We start from the raw sequence: 23,655 nt of genomic DNA on the forward strand, positions 1-23,655 counted from the left end.
GAGTAAAATGTACAGAATAGCCTATAAATAGGCTTAACTTTGACCAATAACAATGAAGAATACAATCAGGGATGTGAACTGCCCATCTTTGTATGCCCAATAACAACATCAAAGTTCTTATGCTAGTCTATTAATTGAAAGCAAAATTCTTTAAATAGTTTTATTTTCTTTTCAAATGAATTTCATCATATGCTATATACTTCACCAGTAAAATAACCATTTAAAAAAATTAAACACACTCTCCAAAAATGACACCGATAATGAACTTTATGTTGACAAAATATGTCAAGAAAAAATGAACACAAATATACCTGAACAATTCACATATCACAGAGGCTTGAGCATTCTATGAGAGTGTGTAAAAATAAGCAATTTAACAACAATTTAATCATTGAAAACTACGTTACAAAACATAAAAAAAGGTTTACATAAAACAAGCATTCAAATTTATGTTTAAAAATTTGCATTGTTTAATACGATAAGTAGATGTACCACATTTTAACAAAAGACATGTACGTAGTTCTTGTACATATATTGCAACAATAGTTCCAATGAATCACAGTCAAAGTCCTCATACATATAATTCAGTGCATACTGGTAAACTTCAGCCTAAGATTTATCATGTAATCGAATTTCATTGTTATTGGATTACATTGGTTATTGATACAGAAGTACATGTGTATTATTGGTTCCAAACCAATACAGCATACTTTCGTCTATATGTACTTCTAGTAGTATCTTCTGAGAATAGCTTTGATTTGATCTACTTGGCCTTGCATATTTAAATAGTTCAATTATATTTGTACAATACCAACCCCCTCCTCTGTGTCTGACTACATGCATTTTCTGAAAATTCTTCATTTATTATGTTATGTATATGTATGTTATAAATCAGACTGATTAATTGTGATCTCCTGGTTTCGTCATTATATGTTGTGTTAATACATGGCTCAAATATTCAAAGGAAGTTTAAAAAATGATTAAGCTACAGTATTCAGAACTTTAAAAGTTCTTCTGCTAAGGAACATGTATGCTAATTAAAATCACAACAAAGTTTTTGTGAAATAACTAAGCTGAAAAGGATATCTTATAACTTTAATGTCATCATGTTGTGTTTGCATAAATTTTCCTAGGTGCCTCATACTTGAACATAACGCTAAACATGTCACCCCCTAAGCGGTTTGCTAGCCACCTATTTTTTATCACAGCAATTTTTAAGGCTTCGCATGAGAAGCAGGCATCAAAGTTTGTGTGGATAGCCCGCCCCATTCCTTCAATGACGATTAAGTCTGTCTCCTCCTTGTTCATCAGGTCTACTAGTTGGCAATCGATTAATCTGTAACCAAAGATACTTCTTGTTTCAGTTCAACAGTTGAAAAAATTACGGAATTTCTTAAATGAAAAATTTTACTTTGTTATAAGCATAATTTGTTATATCTTTCAATGTTACAACATGTAATAAAGTCACTGGGAATGAAGTGTAGAAGTGTCAATTTATTATAAGCGTGTTCGCTATAACCGTGTTTTACTGTACATAATAACATTTGATTCAGTCATTATTTTTTAAAATTAGACCAACCGCAAGTCTAAACATGGTGAGCCCTGGCCTGTTTCCATCACCATCAGTCGATTCTCTGAGTAAGCTTCATTTATTTGGGGGTCTATTTCTGCTACTCGCTTCACAAGTATTACAAGTTCATTATAAATGACATCATTAAGAGCTGGACGGCTATTGGCACAAAGAATCACCTACAACATAGTAAGTTGATTTTGAACTAAAAAATAAATGCAATTCTGATGATATATTACAAGGATGAAGTGTAAAAAACTAAACATTACATGTACATCACTAAGACCTCAAAACTATCTTAAACTTCATTTACATGTACACATACAAAACAATTAGAAAACAATCCACGCGCTGAAATATGTACAAGCATTATCCACCTTAGTTCCTCTAAAAAGCATGTCTCTTATAAAAGGAAATATTCCTAGAATGATGTCTGCTCCACTATTATCAACGAATATGGCAGCACATTTGTGGGGTTTCCCTTTAATTCGGCTCAACCAAGCATCAAAATCATCAAACAACCAGGGACGTTCTAGGAGAGAAAACGAGACAGAGTTAATTATGCTACATGTACATGTGATAACCATACAGACTTGTTATTTTTCCCTCTTGCTGTTCCAAATCTACACTACATGTAAAAAACAACAGGTGGGAATAGTTTCCACACATCAATATATCTCTGAGTGTTGCTAAATCAAATTTTTTCTCAAAATATATTATTTTCTATATACAATTGCAATTGAATGCTCTTTTTATCTCTTTAACAATACTGAATTTTTTTCATACTATGAATTTAAATAGATGTAAAATCTTCCATGCTGTAAAATAACTTAAGCCTAGCACTGTGGAATATTATCAAATACGACTAATAAGCAGTACTTTTAACCACTTTTTTAAAGTTTTATTATCATCCATTTTATTTGTATCGTAATTCATGGATGATGATCCGGTTTATGGTGACTAATTTGAGGCCAAGCATACTGTAAAGCAATTTTTATTCACGGCGACTTTATTTCGTGATTAACTGCTGATAAACTGGTTCGGGACAACTAATGTTCTCGACCAAGCCTTATCAAGACCTGTATTGTTATAAAAACTATTGGCAAAGGATTGTTTCGCGGTGAGAAATATTCATGACAACAACACTCTCGCTAACCTCGTGAAAATTTCTCGCATGCGAATAAAAGTTGGTTTACAGTATTTAAATCATCTCTATCAAATAAGAGAGACAATAAAATACTTGTTCACAGGAAGAAAATATCCAAAAACTTGTCTTTCTAACCATACAAAATTTTATCAAATAAAAATTGGTTTATAATGTTTTTACATTTTTAGAAGGTCTTTAATCTGTTTAGAAAAATTATCCAAAGATAACACATTATGTAAAATGTTTAATTATCAGAAATGAACTATCTCTAAACTTTTTAAGACTATAATTATAGCTAATAAATATTTTATAATCTTAAAATGAAGAATGACAAATGAACCTTGTAGCTTCTCTGTGGCTTCTTTGAATCCAAAACTTTGAGTTTCCATTATCTGAGTAACCTCCCTTGCACCCCAATCAAACACATTGCCTGCTATTACTCCTTTAGCCAAGGCTAATTGTCGGTCCTCAAAGTCCATTCTCTCAAGTTCTTGAAAGTACTCAGCAAGGTATTTCAATGAATGCTCATTTTCAGTTTGTTTAAGCTAAAAGGAAAACAAAATTGATGCTAAAATAAGAGTTCCAATTCGATTAGTCAAAGATTTTGTGGAATACATGCAGTGCATCAACATGTTTATAAAGTTAAGCAAGTAGAGTGGGTCCAAACAAACATTTTCTGAACCAAATACTGAAGCTATACATGTATAAAGTTAAATATACTAATTAAGTCTTATTCTATACCTGCAGATAGGGATCATTGAACATGAATTCTTGGAGGTAGTGACTGCTGGTGTCTAATAGGCTTCTTACTGTTAGGGAGCCATAGGCACTATAATAAAAAGAATTTACTTCATAAAACGGCTAGAAACTGAACTGAAAGAAAGAATTTCTTCATACACAGCAAGAAACTGAAAGTAGCTATGTGTCTTTGTGAGCATGCACATTTACCACTGAATTATCTCTGAGACCTCAAATAAAAAAAATGCAAGGAAATATATTCAATATAATTATGCATGTTTGGAACAATGTATTTGGCTTGTTATAAAAACCAGACAGGTTAGTTCCAATACCAGGGATTTTCTTTCAGCTCTGTCAGCCTCTCTATATATTTTGCTGTGAACTTTTCAGCTCTTTCCATGGCATCAGGATGATTCTGTTGACTTTTAATGGCCTGCTCCTGTGTCTGTGACATGTAAATTATACACTGTATTTACAAAACAAAACAATGTTGTGATGCATCAGCGATAAGTTTAATCCATACTGGTAATACCATATTAGAATTATGAATGTCAAACGTAGAAGAACATACTTCATTTTGATTTTACAGTGTATCAGTACCTTATGAACACCTTTCGTAAAGCATTCAAGCCAGTACTCTCTAGCAGCGATATCTTCTGTCAGTTCTACTGTGTCGGGGAGATAACTCTGCTGGTCCAGTAACAGAGGACAGGGTAGTAAGGCGCGGTCTAACTGGTTCAGTTCTAACATCTCAAACTGCAATAATACGTAATCTACCGATTTTATTTTCATCTAAAGGAGGATGTGTATCTAATTAAAATCTGAAAAAAAATCTTTAATCTAACTCAAACTTAATCACAAGACAGAATATATGAGCATGAAAGATCTTTATAATTCCAGTAAAAATTGCCTACAGTTGAGCTGTGGTTTTTCTTCTCTCGCCAGGGATGACTTTTGTGATAGCTACCAAGACCTGAGCTTCCTGCCAAATTCTCACCCCAAGTCAAGCCTCTAGTATCTACAACAGAGGTTATATGCTGTAATTCAACTTTCATTGATGGTTATATATTTTTCTATAATTTACAATACATCAGTCTGATTTTGGTTCACATCAACTATAGCTTTTGTGGGAAAAAAATATGCTATTTGGTTAAAACAGACACATCAAGAAATGCTTTATTTTTGCCAACCTCATTAATTAACGTTGGCGCCTGGATTTTTATATATCAAAACTGCAAAACTGTACTTTATCCATGAAACTTCTGGTGACCAAAAATAAGATTCATATTAGATGTGTAATAGCTCCAAAGGCAAAAACCGTCTGTAGAACTAAAGAAAAACTTTCTCTCACCTTCCTCTTTGGCACCTCTTATAAATGCTCCTATGGCACCAAGATAACCCTCGTGACGGAGAAATAAGGCATTTATCTCACCCTAGTAATAATATATAAATAGTGCCTGTTTGGGAGGGTAACAGTTGAAATTGACACCCCGAGAAAACCATTGTCAACCGACGCGAAGCGGAGGTTGACAATGGTTTTCGAAGGGTGTCAATTTCAACTGTTATCCTCCCAAACAGGCACTATTTATTTTATTATACTGAATGTCTTAATTTTTAAGAAAATGTTACTGCTTTTATATAGGAATAACGTGAATTCTACAGCGAACAGTACGCGCATAATTTTCGCGCATGTAACATTTTTTAATGTTACCCGTTGCTAAGTGCGTTGCTAACGCTGAGGGTAATAGAAAATATTATTAACTGCGTCTTAACCAATCAGATTTCAGTATTTAACATGAAAGTATAACAATATATAAATAGTGCCTGTTTGGGAGGGAACAGTTGAAATTGACACCCCAAGAAAACCATTTTCAACCGACGCGAAGCGGAAGTTGACAATGGTTTTCGAGGGGTGTCGATTTCAACTGTTATCCTCCCAAACAGGCTCTATTTAATTTATTATACTGAATGTCTTAATTTAAAGAAATTTTTACTGCTTTTACCGGTGTATAGAAATGGCGTGAACTTTGAGACAAACTGTACGCGGCATAATTTACGTGCATGTAACAATTCGTTGTGTTACCCGTTGCCGAATTGTGTTACCCATTGCCAAGTGTGTTGCTAATGCTGAGGGTAATAGAACGGATTATCAACTGCGTCTAAACCAATCAGATTTCAGTATTTAACATAAAGTATAATAACAACAAATGTATATTTACAAATGCATATTGTTAATTCATTTTCTTTTTAATCTGGCAAAATAGATATACTTTAGCTGAGTGGATAAATATTATATCATTTATGCATGCATTCGTCAACACTGAAAAAACATGTGTCAGCTTTATCTACATCTATTTAACCTATGATGAATCTATTCTGATATATTAAATGCACGTAAGCTTACTTTTGACCAGAAATTGATGGCGAACGTGATGGTATGCATAGTAATAGGATGACCCCTGATGAAGTAACCCCCAAAGTAGATTTTGTTGAGACTGTGTAGTTTAGCGTGGAGATAAGCAATCTGTCCAATGTCATTGCTGATAGACAACAGAAGACTCCGCGCAATGTCTGCCTCCTTAAATCCAGTTTCTTGATCTTCTACAAAGCAAACAAAATTACTGATTAATAGGAAAGGAAAACTATGGTACATACTGTCATTCAATTTCAGATAAAAAAAAAATTGAACTAGAGGTACTGTGAGCAAGCTCACAATTGATACCCCCCGCTAAGAAAAAAATCATAACGCGTGTATTTTCACTGTCCATTTTCTATAAATAACAACTGCTTTATTTTTTAAAACTGTTAATTTTTAGCTTCTAATATTTCCATTAATACAAGACATGACACAGACAGAATTTAGCTCTTTTGAAACAATGACCTTGAACTTTCTCAATTGAGCTTGGGTCAAGGTCATGACACACCCTTAGGTCATAAGCAATCTTTGTGTGAAGTAAGAACTTCCAATGTTTCTCCATAAGAAAGATATGGACCGGACACGAATTTTGCACTTTTTCTGCCAGTGACCTTGACCTTGCCCGAATGACCTTGGGTGAAGGTCATGACACACCCTTAGGTCATAAGCAATCTTTGTGTGAAGTAAGAACTTCCAATGTTTCCCAATAAGAAAGATATGGACCGGACACGAATTTTGCACTTTTTCCGCCAGTGACCTTGACTTTGCCCGAATGACCTTGGGTCAAGGTCATGACACACCCTTAGGTCATAAGCAATCTTTGTGTGAAGTAAGAACTTCCAATGTTTCTCCATAAGAAAGATATGGACCGGACACGAATTTTGCACTTTTTCTGCCAGTGACCTTGACCTTGCCCGAATGACCTTGGGCGAAGGTCATGACACACCCTTAGGTCATAAGCAATCTTTGTGTGAAGTAAGAACTTTCAATGTTTCCCAATAAGAAAGATATGGACCGGACACGAATTTTGCACTTTTTCCGCCAGTGACCTTGACTTTGCCCGAATGACCTTGGGTCAAGGTCATGACACACCCTTAGGTCATAAGCAATCTTTGTGTGCGGTAAGAACTTCCAATGTTTCTCCATAAGAAAGATATGGACCGGACACGAATTTTGCACTTTTTCTGCCAGTGACCTTGACCTTGCCCAAATGACCTTGGGTCAAGGTCATGACACACCTTTAGGTCATAAGCAATCTTTGTGTGAGGTAAGAACTTCTAATGTTTCTCCATAAGAAAGATATGGACCGGACACGATTGCACAGACAGACAGACAGACAGACGGACAGACAGACGGACGGACAAGGTGATTCCTATATACCCCCCCAAACTTTGTTTGCGGGGGGTATAAATATAGCTTAATAAAAGAGCAAAATGTTATTTTTCATACAGGAAATTCAAATAATATATTACTCTTTTCTATAGCTAAAATATACATGTACATGAGATAATTGGTAATTTATTGCATCAAAATAGTCCAACAGTCAAAAATACACAGCCAGCTTTTGATTAGATATTTAATTAGTTATGTTAAAAATCATATTTATCCTGCTTCAGAAAACATGATTTATTTACACACCTGATTTTTTAGGAGATCTGGCTGCCTTCCCAAAACTGCTGGCTATGATGTCCCCAGAGAGCCCAATAGAGGAGTAAGCACCCCCATAAATGTCCTTCACTAGCATATCCACCTCTCTGTGGTCCCCCTGCTCTGCTATCTCCAAAAGGTCATCAAACGTCTGTAGATTGATCAAGGTATATTTTTGTTAAACTACACTTCTTGTTACATTTAACACATAGATTATCTTCGCTAGCAAAGGGTTTTCGGTCCATTCCACTCCCCATAATGGGGAGCAGAGTGGTCTGAATTTATGGGGAGAGGAATGGACTGAAAACCCTTGGCTAGCAAAGATGCACTAAAATATACCTACTCTAATTTCACCCCACACCATTCAAGCTTCTCCATGACACCCAGTAAATGTTTTAAGAATGTTTAAAAATGCTTCATACATTTATTTGACAGTAAGCAGGATGTATAATTCAAATTCTTTTTGTTTCAAATTTGTGCTTATCCCTAAAAGTTAATGGTGATAAGAGAACTCAATCACCAGGTATCTCTGATGTTTACCTTGGCTTTGGTAAGAAGTGATCCCAGGCCCCAGAATGTGCCGCCCCCAGTTGAAGTTCCTCCAATTCTCTGATAAGTGTCTTCTGACTCAACCTTCAGTGATAAAAGAGTTTTCTTTTGATTTCTTTCCTCACATAAAATTTACCTGCTGTATTATATTCCCTGGTCTTTTATTTGTTATTTGCCCACAAATAGTTCTCTTATGAATTTCAAATGTCCAATAAACCTAAAATTATCTTTTTATTTCTCTCTGAATTCATTGTAATGTGTAAACAGCATTTTGTTTTAAAACTTTTTCTGAAACAAAAAGGTAGGCATTTACCTTGATTAAACTGACACCAGATCCAATGTTGACCAGGAGAAAAGGAAATATGTCTCTGCTGACCCCCTGAAACTTGTAGGTTGGTTCTGTATGTCTCTGGTACAGAAATGCCTCGTCTGGAATGTTCTTCAGTAAAAAATTACATCCCTCTATCAGACAGGACATTTCATCCTCTTTTTCAACCCTAGAATGAATGACAATGATCACTTTATCCCAGCTGTCATCTACGTGATATATACATGATTCACTAATGTACGTTCTCTATTCATTCAGACAACAAATTCCTTCCTTGCCTTTAATGGGAGTTCTTGTTCTATAGAAATTTGGACTAAACTGTGGCTAGAATATTGTATCTTTTAGAAAATGTGAGATAATAGCATCATATTTTTGGAAATTTATTGTAAAAACATGTAAAACTTTCAAAAGTTACATTATTCAATAAAAGGGTATGTAGCTAATCCATTCGTCACCCTACGTGATAAATTTATTTGCAAAAACCAATGGTAAGTAAACATTTTCATAACTAGACTCTTGTTGCAAAAGCAACAAAAAGGTCTTCCGTTTTGATATACATGTATCAATTTAACTGTAAGACATTGCTTCTCTCAGTATTTCATAACCATTAGACAACAGGACTTAATTGACTATCAATTTGTCTTACTTTGTCAAACAGAAGCAGTAAATCTCTTAAACAACATGAATTGTTTGAACTCTTCCGGTGTGGACCGGAAGTGACGGTCGACAAAATAAAAACGGTTAAACACATTTTCTATCAAATGTCTATCATCCGTGTAAGTTTTGTGTCTTGGTCACTTACAGTTTATGATACTTCGCTGTCATAATATTTGTTTTAAAAAGACTACCTGAGATATTTGAGATATCTCACCGGAAGTAATTTTTTTTGTTTATTAATCATCGGATAGATGACATATGAAAGCGTTTTTACCTTTATATCATTTCAGTGTTAAACAAATAAAATGCGTAAAAACATAATTTTTGAAGTGCTTCCGGTGACGACCGGAAGTTACGACGAACAAAACAAAATAGTTAAAACACATCTACAGCTATAGGTCTATCATCCCTCAAAGTTTGGATGTTCAAGTCTTTATCGTTTCTGAGATCTCATTGTCCATAGCTTTTTATCGCGGGACAGGAAACGGACGACAGGAAGGGAATTTTGAAAAAATGAAAAAAAAACTCCTCTAGATTTTATTGTTCCCTATCAGTCCTAAAAATTTCAAGAAAATCCATCCATGCATCTCTGAAAAATCGAGTTAAACTTTTAAAAAACTTGATTTGTTTGAACTCTTCCTGTGTGGACCGGAAGTGACGGTCGATCAAGTAAAAACGGTTAAACACATCTTCTATCAAATGTCTATCATCCCTGTAAGTTTCGTGTTTTGATCACTTACAGTTTCTGAGATTTCGGGGTTCAAACATTTACTTTAAAAAAGGCTTCATGAGATATTTGAGATATCTCACCGGAAGTAGAATTTTTATGTTTATTAATCATCGGATAGATGACATATGTAAGCATTTATACTTATATTTCAATTCTCCGAGAAATATATTAAATGCGTAAAAACATAATTTTTGAAGAGCTTCCAGTGACGACCGGAAGTTACGACGAACAAAACAAAATAGTTTAAACACATCTACAACTATAGGTCTATCATCCCTCAAAGTTTGGATGTTCAAGTCTTTATCGTTTCTGAGATCTCATTGTCCATAGCTTTTTGTCTCGGGACAGGAAACGGACGACAGGAAGGGAATTTTGAAAAAATGAAAAAAATGCTTAGAGATATTTTCGTTCTCTATCAGTCCTATAAATTTCAAGAAAATCCATCCATGCATCTCTGAAAAATCGAGTTAACTTTTTAAAAAACTTGATTTGTTTGAACTCTTCCTGTGTGGACCGGAAGTGACAGTCGACAAAATAAAAACGGTTAAACACATCTTCTATCAAATGTCTATCATCCCTGTAAGTTTCGTGTTTTGATCACTTACAGTTTCTGAGATTTCGGAGTTCAAACATTTACTTTAAAAAAGGTTTCATGAGATATTTGAGATATCTCACCGGAAGTAGAATTTTTATGTTTATGAATCATCGGATAGATGACATATGTAAGCATTTATACTTATATTTCAATTCTCCGAGAAATATATTAAATGCGTAAAAGCATAATTTTTGAAGAGCTTCCGGTGACGACCGGAAGTTACGACGAACAAAACAAAATAGTTAAAACACATCTACAGCTATAGGTCTATCATCCCTCAAAGTTTGGATGTTCAAGTCTTTATCGTTTCTGAGATCTCATTGTCCATAGCTTTTTATCGCGGGACAGGAAACGGACGACAGGAAGGGAATTTTGAAAAAATGAAAAAAAAACTCCTCTAGATTTTATTGTTCCCTATCAGTCCTAAAAATTTCAAGAAAATCCATCCATGCATCTCTGAAAAATCGAGTTAAACTTTTAAAAAACTTGATTTGTTTGAACTCTTCCTGTGTGGACCGGAAGTGACGGTCGATCAAGTAAAAACGGTTAAACACATCTTCTATCAAATGTCTATCATCCCTGTAAGTTTCGTGTTTTGATCACTTACAGTTTCTGAGATTTCGGGGTTCAAACATTTACTTTAAAAAAGGCTTCATGAGATATTTGAGATATCTCACCGGAAGTAGAATTTTTATGTTTATTAATCATCGGATAGATGACATATGTAAGCATTTATACTTATATTTCAATTCTCCGAGAAATATATTAAATGCGTAAAAGCATAATTTTTGAAGAGCTTCCGGTGACGACCGGAAGTTACGACGAACAAAACAAAATAGTTTAAACACATCTACAACTATAGGTCTATCATCCCTCAAAGTTTGGATGTTCAAGTCTTTATCGTTTCTGAGATCTCATTGTCCATAGCTTTTTGTCTCGGGACAGGAAACGGACGACAGGAAGGGAATTTTGAAAAAATGAAAAAAATGCCTAGAGATATTTTCGTTCTCTATCAGTCCTATAAATTTCAAGAAAATCCATCCATGCATCTCTGAAAAATCGAGTTAACTTTTTAAAAAACTTGATTTGTTTGAACTCTTCCTGTGTGGACCGGAAGTGACAGTCGACAAAATAAAAACGGTTAAACACATCTTCTATCAAATGTCTATCATCCCTGTAAGTTTCGTGTTTTGATCACTTACAGTTTCTGAGATTTCGGAGTTCAAACATTTACTTTAAAAAAGGTTTCATGAGATATTTGAGATATCTCACCGGAAGTAGAATTTTTATGTTTATGAATCATCGGATAGATGACATATGTAAGCATTTATACTTATATTTCAATTCTCCGAGAAATATATTAAATGCGTAAAAGCATAATTTTTGAAGAGCTTCCGGTGACGACCGGAAGTTACGACGAACAAAACAAAATAGTTTAAACACATCTACAACTATAGGTCTATCATCCCTCAAAGTTTGGATGTTCAAGTCTTTATCGTTTCTGAGATCTCATTGTCCATAGCTTTTTATCGCGGGACAGGAAACGGACGACAGGAAGGGAATTTTGAAAAAATGAAAAAAAAACTCCTCTAGATTTTATTGTTCCCTATCAGTCCTAAAAATTTCAAGAAAATCCATCCATGCATCTCTGAAAAATCGAGTTAAACTTTTAAAAAACTTGATTTGTTTGAACTCTTCCTGTGTGGACCGGAAGTGACGGTCGATCAAGTAAAAACGGTTAAACACATCTTCTATCAAATGTCTATCATCCCTGTAAGTTTCGTGTTTTGATCACTTACAGTTTCTGAGATTTCGGGGTTCAAACATTTACTTTAAAAAAGGCTTCATGAGATATTTGAGATATCTCACCGGAAGTAGAATTTTTATGTTTATTAATCATCGGATAGATGACATATGTAAGCATTTATACTTATATTTCAATTCTCCGAGAAATATATTAAATGCGTAAAAACATAATTTTTGAAGAGCTTCCGGTGACGACCGGAAGTTACGACGAACAAAACAAAATAGTTTAAACACATCTACAACTATAGGTCTATCATCCCTCAAAGTTTGGATGTTCAAGTCTTTATCGTTTCTGAGATCTCATTGTCCATAGCTTTTTGTCTCGGGACAGGAAACGGACGACAGGAAGGGAATTTTGAAAAAATGAAAAAAATGCCTAGAGATATTTTCGTTCTCTATCAGTCCTATAAATTTCAAGAAAATCCATCCATGCATCTCTGAAAAATCGAGTTAACTTTTTAAAAAACTTGATTTGTTTGAACTCTTCCTGTGTGGACCGGAAGTGACAGTCGACAAAATAAAAACGGTTAAACACATCTTCTATCAAATGTCTATCATCCCTGTAAGTTTCGTGTTTTGATCACTTACAGTTTCTGAGATTTCGGAGTTCAAACATTTACTTTAAAAAAGGTTTCATGAGATATTTGAGATATCTCACCGGAAGTAGAATTTTTATGTTTATGAATCATCGGATAGATGACATATGTAAGCATTTATACTTATATTTCAATTCTCCGAGAAATATATTAAATGCGTAAAAGCATAATTTTTGAAGAGCTTCCGGTGACGACCGGAAGTTACGACGAACAAAACAAAATAGTTTAAACACATCTACAACTATAGGTCTATCATCCCTCAAAGTTTGGATGTTCAAGTCTTTATCGTTTCTGAGATCTCATTGTCCATAGCTTTTTGTCGCGGGACAGGAAACGGACGACAGGAAGTGAATTTTGAAAAAATGAAAAAAACGCCTGGAGATATTATAATTTTCTGTCAGTCCTGAAAATTTCAAGAAAATCCATTTAGCCATCTCTGAGAAATCTTGTGGACAAAAAACGGACAAAAAATAATAATAATAATAACTAGACTCTTGTTGCTATAGCAACAAAAAGGTCTTCCGTTCCTCATGTATTAATCTGCACAAAAAATCCAGTTATCTTGTAAACAGAAAATGGATACATGTACATTTTGTCTTTCCTCAAAGTTTGGATGTTCAAGTTTTCGTTAGTTATAATATCTCGTTGAAAAAAGGTTTTTTTTCTAGGGACCGGAAACGAACAAACTGAAGTGATTAAGAAAACGGAAAGTAGATGTGTTAGTTCATTTACCTACGTACGATACTGTTCATCACATTGAGTAAAATGTTTTTAAAAAAGTTAAAAGTTTTTAAAAAAGTTCTATTGCTTTTGAACATTTCAAGTATTAACCGGAAGTGACATAGGACCCAATGAAACCCGTTAAACACATGTTCAGTCAATGTCCATTATCTATATTAGTCTTGATCTATCACAGTTTCTTGTGGGTACTTTGTTTTTTAAAAAATAGGCTATCTGAGATATTTGAAATGTCTCAACCGGAAGTAGATCTTTTTTTTACCATGTGTAGATGACTTTTTGTATCTCTATAGCTAAAATGTTACTTCAATGCTAAATAACCAAAATATTTTTAAAAATATCAAAATTGGGTGTACTTCCTGTGACGACCGGAAGTTACGCCGGATAAAACAAAATAGTGTTAACACATGTACATACATAGGTCTATCATCCCACAAAATTTGGTTGTTCAAGTCGTTACTGTTTTTGAGATCTCGTCGAAATCAGGTTTTTGGTCTCTGGACAGGAAACGGGCAAACGGAAGTGTTCAATGTAAATTGTATTCAATATTTCTTGTATACTTGCCTTTTGTACATTATTTTTCATTTATCTAACTAAAATATATAAAAGGAAAACAGTTAAACTGATAAACAGCTCGATTTTTTAAACTCTTCCGGTATGGACCGGAAGTGACGGAAGACAAAATGAAACAGGTTAAACACATCTTCAATCAAATGTCTATCATCCATGAAAGTTTCGTGTCTTGATCGCTGATAGTTTCTGAGATCTCGCGGGTACAAAATGTGTTTCAAAAAAGCTACCTGAGATAATTGAGATATCTCACTGGAAGTAGAAATTTTTTGTTGATATTACATCGCAGAGATTACCTATGTATATATTTATTTTTATATATTTATTCTATTGACAAAAAATTTGATGCGTAAAATTTTTTATTTTTTAAGTGCTTCCGGTGACGACCGGAAGTTATGACGAACAAAACAAAAGTGTTTAAACACATCTACAGCTATAGGTCTATCATCCCACAAAGTTTGAATGTTTAAGTCTTTACCATTTTTTAGATCTCGAGGTGACAAGCTTTTTGTCGCGGGACAGGAAACGGACGACCGGAAGTGAATTTAGAACATTTTTAATTAAAATCCTCTAGATGTTTTTATTTTCTGTCATTCCTGAAAATTTTATAAAAATCCATCAAGACATCTCTGAGAAATTCACGAGAGAAAAAGGGGAAAAAAATAATAATAATAATAATAAGAAAGAAAGAAAAAACCTAACAATCACTATAAGGTCTTCCGTTGGAAACGGAAGACCTTAATAATAATAAGAAACATTACAATCACTATAAGGTCTTCCGTTGGAAACGGAAGACCTTAATTATTTATTAATTCTGAAAAATTTGAATGTTGCTATATTTGAGTTCTCCTGTTTGAAATCACTGACACTACACCAAATCAAACTATCTATTGGGAAAAGAACAATAGTTTTCGGATCAGATGTCGATGCACACTACTTACGAGATAAGAACAAATAAACTGCCAGAAAAAAAAAATTGTAGAAAAAAAACCTTATTGTGACATCACCCAGCATAGGCACTTCGTCAAGATGAAAACTGTATTGAATACATATGCCTAGGCATATTTCTTACCTGACCTGGGAAAAATAAATCACAACTTACACAACTCCGAGTTTTGAAGCTAGAAGGTCCTTGTATTTGTGTGCTCCACCCCCAGTGACATGGATAGTTTTGTTCTGACTGAGGGAATCTCCCAACTTCTGTTGTATGAAATCTAAACAAGACTCTATAAACTTTGTCTCAAACTTGACAAAATGGAGGCGATCTATGTACTCATCCTCCTCACACACTTCATATATGTGTTGACTTGGGCTGCTCTCAGTGGACTTAAATCAAGAGAAAACACAAAAGCATACTCTTAATGAATAAACGATTATCTATAACTTAAAGCATTATAACAATGCAGACACACGATGTGATTTTTCATCTGATTTTAAATCAACTTGCTTATAAGTAAGTCAACTGGAGTCAATTGTTGAAAAGGTCACAAATAAATTTCGCAACAAATTTTATTTTAACAATAATTATGATTATTATACAGGTAATTCATACAATTCATAACAATAATTGTGATTATTATACAGGTAAATTCATTCCTACGCAATGAATTGAAATCAATTGGAATTCACAATTAGATTTTTTAATCAACTTTCAGACTTTGCTCTCTTGACTAAGATGCACCTGTCACATGTTATGATTTTAGTCGAAAGTCAAAAGGATGAGAGAATCTAATGGTAAATCTGATGACAAATCGCATCGTGTGACCACCCTTAAAGTGTGGTGTAAATCATTCAAACATTAGTTTAAAACTACAGGCAATACCTACCTCATTTCTGTCAAGTACCTGTGACATTCGTCTGTGTATTCTTGAACAGTATGCCAGTTTGGCGAGTGAGCCACCTGCATGGTAAAAATGAATAACTAAAAATAAGTTTTTAAAAAATGCTGAATGATTCAAGGTGCCTCTACACACTGCGACAAATCATTATGATAGTTTTTAAAGTCGCAACACAGAGAATTAAATGTCTTTCCTCAAATCAATTACAAAGACCATATTCCTAAACAATGTACACGATCAATAAAGATCAATGTAACTGTAATTTAGTGCAGTTATATGAATAATGATACCCGCAGTAATATCCCCGATATTGGGGTAACTAGAATTACCGAAATACCTGTGATTTACCGAAATGCCCTTCAAATACACAGAAATGCCTCATTTGAGCACAAATATTTAACATCATAGTTTAAATCTAAGTGTTTAAAAGTATTTCCCCAATTTTCAGTTTGATAATGTAAGTACATGTACTTTGACATAAATAGCGATTTTTAACATGTAGACATTGGGTTGAGAATGATAACTCTTGCATGGAATGCTTTTCACTCTAATAGAGGTGTGAACTTTTATTCCCAGAATAAAATAACTAAGAATTAAAAATAACAGTTTATCAGCTTTTATTTTTTAATATCATATAATAATCATCAAAAATCCAAATAGAGTGGAAGCAACTATAAAAATAGCAACTATTTTAAAGACATAATTCCTATCAGAATTGCTCCTTTCTCTTGCACATGTATATAACACAAGTTCAAGTATTATAATAAATATACATTTATTCAAAAAATTAACTTTATATACAATAACTATCTATATAAAATACTAGACATACACTCTTTATGGCGTAATAATGGGCATTTTGGTGTTTTTGAAGGGTATTTCCGTGTTTTCACCGGGTATTTCGGTAAATCGCGGGTATTTCGGTAATTCTATGTACCGCCGATATTGTGTTTAACTGTCAGTATTATGGAGGTAAAGACTGGTCTATTTCATTACATGTATATTCTTTATTTTTATCACATTCATATTTGCAGGCATCCTTTTGAAATTAACAGTTAAACAGATCTGACAGATGTTAGAACAGCTGTAGAATGCAATAAAATCTGTTGTGATTGACAAAAATGTACGTACTGCTCACACTTACCAATATCTAAAGCCAAACATCGTGCATTATTCAAATTTCGAAAAATCTGTTCATTGGGGAGGTTAATACTTCTGGCATACGATTTTTCTGTCATGGTGCAAGAAATCGGTCAGTATTTTGCAACTAACGTAAACCTTACGAACCACACTAGGTTTTGCAATAAAAGTTAATGCATTTTGATTAATATCATTCAATAAATCACAGAGAGTTTAGAATGTAAACATTGCATTGCAATATGATATCTATTCTATCTCATCAAAAGGCAATACAAAAGAAAATCGCGAGCCCGATTGTTATATCTTAGAACCGATCCCGCAAGATTTTAGTACCTTGCATGCGCGGATCCAGAAAAAATTATTAGGGGTGGGTGTGGGTGGGTGGGGGTATAGGGGTCCAAGGTATATTTGTGTTTGCCAGGGGAAATGTGTCCAAATCATTCTTGGTAGTTTTACAATAGGAATTTATTAAGTTTGAGTTTTCCGGGGGAGGGGGGTTACTTTGCTTACAAAATAAATAAAATGTACACTTGTATATCTGGCCTCACAACTGATTGTTTAATAACGTATGCATCGGCTAGTGATATGTACGTTCTGCGTTTGAAAGCAGCAGAGGTTTTTACAATTCAAGTTTTATTAAAATAAATTTTAATTAAAAATTGTACTTTTAATAAAATATCTTCAAGTTATGACGCAATGCTCACTACCTTCATATCCCGCATGAATTATCAAAGATAGCATTTTATTGTTTATATAATTTACGTTTTTATTGTAATAAATTATTTAATTAATCAAGGAGTAGGAAAATGTGACTAAATTATTGTTATCGTACATCAGAGCGTTTAATTTATAAAAGCTAGAATAACCAAGTTTTCATATGAGAAATTACATGTAAGTGTGACATCATCATGATTATTTCGTGCAGTCCGTGATTTTTCTAACGCTGCTGAAGCTTTCGACCGATTGGCAAACTGGTTAGAACTAGATTGTGCATATTTCAGCCATGTCAGTATCTATATCTCTGTGAATTATTAAGAGAGTGGTAATTTAAAAAAACACAACATCTTCCTGTCCAATTGCTAGTAAATGTACATGTAATTAACGAAAAAAATACATATGCGTTCATCAAAATAAGAATAATAAAAAGAATAAAAATGTAACACGTAAAATAAATGTTAAGTTATTGAACACTTCTTAATCAATTAATATAATAATAATGATATGATATCTATAAATATCAGTTCTATATTCCTCAGTCAACCAGTGATTGGAAACCCTCTATTTTTATAGGATGATGTTGCTGGTTGTAGTAACATGCGTTAGCACTAATCCAACTGGTGGCTTATTTCTGTTATAGGCCAGTATCACATGTACTTTTTTCCGTCGACAAACTCATTTAACATTTATTTTTCTTAAATGTCTTAAATATATTCTTAATCCACTATTGCGAAACTTTTTATATAATTTCTAAGATCATGTTATGAAATCATGCAATCTGAAGTAAATTAGCAGCTCTGATACGCTTCGGTAGCGTATCAGAATGGCTGGTTTTAATCAGATTATAAAATCATGCTATTACTTATTTGTGCATGCGTAAGTACCCCACGCAATTAGCCTTCTCGAGATCCCCTTCATCACAAAGTTCATAATAAGGCATGAATTAATAGAGTATCAATCCAGCGGATAGGTCCACGAACAATAAGAACATGCAACATTAACACGTGAAATTAATGTGACAAATCACGTGAATTACAAATATTCGTGCGCTAAATATTGTTTAACTCATAACCATAGTTCCTTTAACTTTTTTCCAAAAATATAGATTTTGATGTGTTGGCTGTTGCTAAAATCAAACTAGAACAAACTACTTGTGTCACGTTACATTTCGAGTTACCTATATGAGTACAGCAAACGTCGGTTGTGAACAATGGTCTAAGGAAATTGTTGTTCTGTAGGACCGGATAGCAAAATGTTGCTCACAGCCTAAGACGTTGGGTAACTTTAAAAAATGAATATTAACTAATCTACTGCGTAAAATAGACTTTTTACTTAATATTATTTATGTATCTAAAGAGCGTGACATGTGAGATAGTTTATATAAGAAAAATTTGAATTGGCTAGTGATGATTCAAATTCCTTATCATTTAAATCGGAGTTCACGCTTGTGGCTGTTACAAAGGCTCTTGCATAAATTAAACTTACTCTTAGGATAATTCAGTAATTTTGAGGTATAAATCACATTTGCAGAATAGTCAAGAATTTAGAAGAAATATAAATATAAGCATTAAATACTTATTTTGGGATGTCGTCGATCTTTTAGCAATTCTGAACGATTTGTTTTTTTTTCAAACGTTAATATAAGTAATAAACAGCATTGTTAAAAAGTTCATCGGGTATTGATCACGTGACCAACCATGAGCATATCCCGGTGGACTTTTTAACTTTGTGTTTATTTGGAGTGCCTGAATATTATATTTGAAAACGACTATTTGTAGAGAAAATGGACGCTTAATTAAGATGTAGATTCGGCAGGAATCTGGGCGCACAGGGAGAGCGAAAATTTCATCGATGAATTTTTCTCGTGATTTTTTTTAATGGTCGGAATAAATATGTACTTCAACTCTCAACATAATAAGCTTTAAATATTTGCGTGATCAATTTTTGTTCCAACGTGTTTAGCATTTGGAGGTTATATACATTTAAATCCCAATTGATTCGTGTCGATAATTCCTACAAACGTACCACCTTGTGCACCCACTTTCTTAGTATGCTGAAATCCGATTATACGTACAGGAAGATACGGAAACAAGCTAGACGTGTGTTAACTAATAAATAAAACTGTGTGCATTGTATATACACATCTAAAATGCATACCGCTGTATTACACGCATACATTCAATGTAAACATATTTTAAAAGTTAAAGTTTAAAGGTTACCTTACAGGGCTAATTTTTGTAAATACATGTATCTGATACATAAATTTTTTTTGATTAAATAATCACATGATATTTTCAAAAGTATACAATATAAGTGCAAAATATTTATTTTGATTAAACAAAAATTTCATCCTTTAAAATTCTGTTTACTATTCTTTAAAAAAAAGGGGGGGGGATGGGAGTCTCCTATATAGAGTACGTAAAACAGAATTTGAAGAACAAAAAAGATTTTTTAACAGATAATAAGCCATGCCCCCTTTGTTTTGAATGGTTAACAAATAGGCTATTTTCAATAATTGATACGCAAGTCTTTTTGTTCAGCATTACTATTATTTTTTTTTATTTATCTATTGGGTTTGCTGTTGTTGACAATCACAAGAATTATTGCAATTTATAATAAGAGGCTGCCAGGTCGGTTTACTGTAAACGTATATAAGATTTTTTCTAAATTTATGACCATACCTGTCGGAACCGGGGCGGGGGGGGGGGGGGCAAGGGGGGGCTTAGCCCCCCCCCCCCCCACACACACACACACATTTTATGCAAAGTTAGACCTATCCATTAGGAACATAAAATCAGGGAGGGTTCAGCCCCCCTACACTTTTTATCGCAGCAAACAAAATTGTTCCAAGATTTAGGTATACTAGCCCCCCCCCCCCCCCCATTAGGAATTTCATGATTATGGAATTTTTTTTAGCAGGGTAACATGGGAGTCCATAAGTATATAAGTATACAAGAGCCCCCCCCCCCATCCCCCTTACGGATTAGGGATTTCATGATTTGGCAGGTAAGATTGCAGTTTGGGTATTCTACTCCCCCACCCCACAGATTAGGATTTTTATAATTTTGGGATTTATTTTTTTTTGTCAAGATATCTGATGATTAGTCTAGCCCCCCCCCCCCCCCCCACCACTTTCAATTAGCTTCCGACGCCTCTGCCTGTAATTAATAAGTACATTGTATATAAGAATGTCAAATTATTTAACACATCTTTCTCATAAATATCCATATTTCTCCACCAATGGTGCTGGAAAACCCTCTATTTTTATAGGATGATGTTGCTGGTTATAGTAACATGCGTTAGCACTAATCCAACTGGTGGCTTATTTCTGTTATAAGCCAATATCACATGTACTTTTTTTTTATTGTGAACAAACTCAATAAACTTTTGTTTATTCGTAAATATTTGCAATATATTTCCAATCCACCAATATTATTGCGAAACCCTTTAATTTCTAAGTTAGTTTAGTTACTAAGATTATATGCTGTTACTTATAGGTGCAAGCGTAAGTATTAATGTAATGATCTCCTTCGTCACAAAGTCAAAATAGGGCGTGGATTATCACTCCAGTGGGTTGGCCCACGGTCAATAAGAAAATGTGACATTGACCTGGTGTTTCTCGCAATGAATTCATCATTTCTTGCTTGGTATTGATAAAAAGATGTTCGAATAGATCTGTTTCACAAAAAGATTTAGCGGCCATTAAAACAAATTCGACTTGGTTTCCATTAAAACGTGTAGTGAATAAAGGGTTATTTTCAGGTATTTTGTACGTCAAAAACAAACACCCCCCCCCCCAAAAAAAAGAAGAAACAAACACCCAACACCCCCCAATATTAGAAATCAAACCAAAAACACGGAAATAAAGAAACCCCTGCCCAAAGAAAAACAATTTGATTTTAGTGACACTTGTGTCATACTACATACAAATGACTTTGTCTTATCCATTTCCTTTGTTTAATTTCAAAGGAAAATCAATGATAATATTTATGAGTGAATAACCTTTGCATTTATTTATTAGACAGATACTAATTTGTTCAGAAAATTGCCAGTTTAATATGGAATCCCTTCAATTATTGAGTGGGGTACCAGCACAGGTGCATCGTATCCGCTCTACACTCTATGACATATATATAAATAATACACAAGATGTATACAGTATACACCTTGTGTATTATTTATATACATGTCATAGAGTGTAGAGCGGATACGATGCCCTGTGGTACCAGACGTCTAATTTATAAGATGTCATGCATTTTTACCGTTGGGCTCTCTAACAACTTTAAAGTTTTTATGTCAACCACTTCTGCGTTTTTTCAATAAAACCAGATTTAAATTGGATTTAACTTGATACAAAAACTCAGCTTGACAAGATTACATGTACCTATGAAACAGTTGCATATTCTCTCTCTCTCTCTCTCTCTCTCTCTCTCTCTCTCTCAACCACAGAGATAAAAAGCCTGATCAATACGTTATTCTTCTTTAAAAAGATGCATATATAGTGAATCCATAGATCCCACGCTCTTAGACGTCTTATTAATATCTTATTTCAACGCCACAAACCTTGCAATGTGGTAGTTTTCTTTAGATCGAAGGACTTTCGCTTTTCAAAAGAATAAACATGCCAATGGTCTTTTTATTAAAAATTAGTTGGGTATGTATTTGGGAATGATTTATGAAAGAAATTCTCTACTTAAGGTGAACTATAGACATTACTGGACGAAAATATATTAGATACTAATATCATGCATTTTATTCACAACAAGTATTATTTTCTAAAGTGTCTTGCTCGCAACCAAAACAGATCTTCAAATATCTCCTAAAGTAAATTAAATAAATAAAAAAAAACTATTAAGAGCATATTTCTTTTTTTATTCGACGAAATATATTTTGGAAATGATATTTTAACGATCCGTTAAAAAATTTTTTGTATGTTGTACCATCCACCTTAAATTCAGCTTTTTTTTTACATGTATAAAACACACGCAGCTCGTTAGGATAGACATGAAATAGTAATTTATCTTTTATCATATCCATTATAATTACTGTGAATTTGTTTAAGATTTCAAGGTTTTATTTAATTACATACGATCATTGTCAGTGTTGACCAGTCTTAACTATGACAAATATATATTGTTCTTATTCAATATGAAGATTAACGGCACGTACCATATGATGCGGCAATCTTTTGGATCTACGGGCAGGTATATCAATAAAATGCAGTTAATAAGCCAGTGAGATGTCGTCCCCAATGAGCGACTTTCACTGACCTCATGTACATGTATATGTCTTTCTCATCGACACTTCTTTCGCACACAATATGCAAAACTTGTTTGCAGCATTCTAACCGCAAAATGAAGAAAGTATGCGACACATATCTCTACGTTATCGGAAGATATTAAAAAATATTTTGATGAAGAGGAAAACTGGCCTACACAGATAAAAAATTTTTTTACCAAAGTCACAAGATTATTTTCTCAAAACATTCTTAATTTATTTTTATCATTAAAGAATACTTCCATCAACACCTACATAGGTAACAAAAGTAACAAAGAATAAATTATATAAACGATTTCTAAAGATAATACATATCTATTGGAGGACAGGTCATAGTTGCTAATATGTATTCAACCAATCGGAAATAAAAGAGGTGTGGTATAAAAGTATATAAGACTGATATATCAGTTTGCTTTTTATCACGCTTTACAAGACACAAACTTATCAATCATGAACGGAAGGCAGCGAGTCGTCATTGAAAGAAGTCTTCGCATTGGAGTGTTGGGAGCAAAGGAAGTCGGGAAAACATCAATGATCACCCGTTTACTGAAGAAAAGATATCCAGACAAATACAGTCCAACGATTGAAACATTGTT

At 33.7% G+C, this 23,655-nt stretch overlaps 1 protein-coding gene across 1 annotated transcript; it reads right to left on the bottom strand.

Moving 5' to 3' along the window:
- Positions 1-146: 146 nt before the first annotated feature.
- On the bottom strand, positions 147-17,334 carry LOC105331256 (4'-phosphopantetheine phosphatase). Its single transcript, XM_011433369.3, has 16 exons — positions 17,070-17,334; positions 15,914-15,987; positions 15,190-15,413; positions 8,381-8,564; positions 8,059-8,151; positions 7,510-7,669; positions 5,860-6,056; positions 4,807-4,888; positions 4,370-4,473; positions 4,056-4,211; positions 3,788-3,900; positions 3,459-3,546; positions 3,058-3,262; positions 1,948-2,102; positions 1,580-1,749; positions 147-1,336 (listed from the first exon to the last, which is right to left on the bottom strand). The coding sequence occupies exons 1-16, from the start codon at positions 17,161-17,163 to the stop codon at positions 1,105-1,107; spliced, it is 2,331 nt and encodes a 776-aa protein (XP_011431671.3). The 5' UTR covers positions 17,164-17,334; the 3' UTR covers positions 147-1,104.
- Positions 17,335-23,655: the final 6,321 nt, after the last annotated feature.

This window comes from Magallana gigas, chromosome 7 (genome assembly GCF_963853765.1).
Source record: "Magallana gigas chromosome 7, xbMagGiga1.1, whole genome shotgun sequence".
Lineage (NCBI taxonomy): Eukaryota > Metazoa > Mollusca > Bivalvia > Ostreida > Ostreidae > Magallana > Magallana gigas.

Excerpts from the sequence above, each read along its gene's own strand:
- LOC105331256 (XM_011433369.3), bottom strand. The coding sequence starts at position 17,163 with ATGACAGAAAAATCGTATGCCAGAAGTATTAACCTCCCCAATGAACAG. Across the intron at positions 7,670-8,058 it reads CACTTCTTACCAAAGCCAAG|ACGTTTGATGACCTTTTGGA; the intron begins GTAAACATCAGA and ends ATCAATCTACAG. Across the intron at positions 2,103-3,057 it reads AGCCACAGAGAAGCTACAAG|AACGTCCCTGGTTGTTTGAT; the intron begins GTTCATTTGTCA and ends TTTCTCTCCTAG.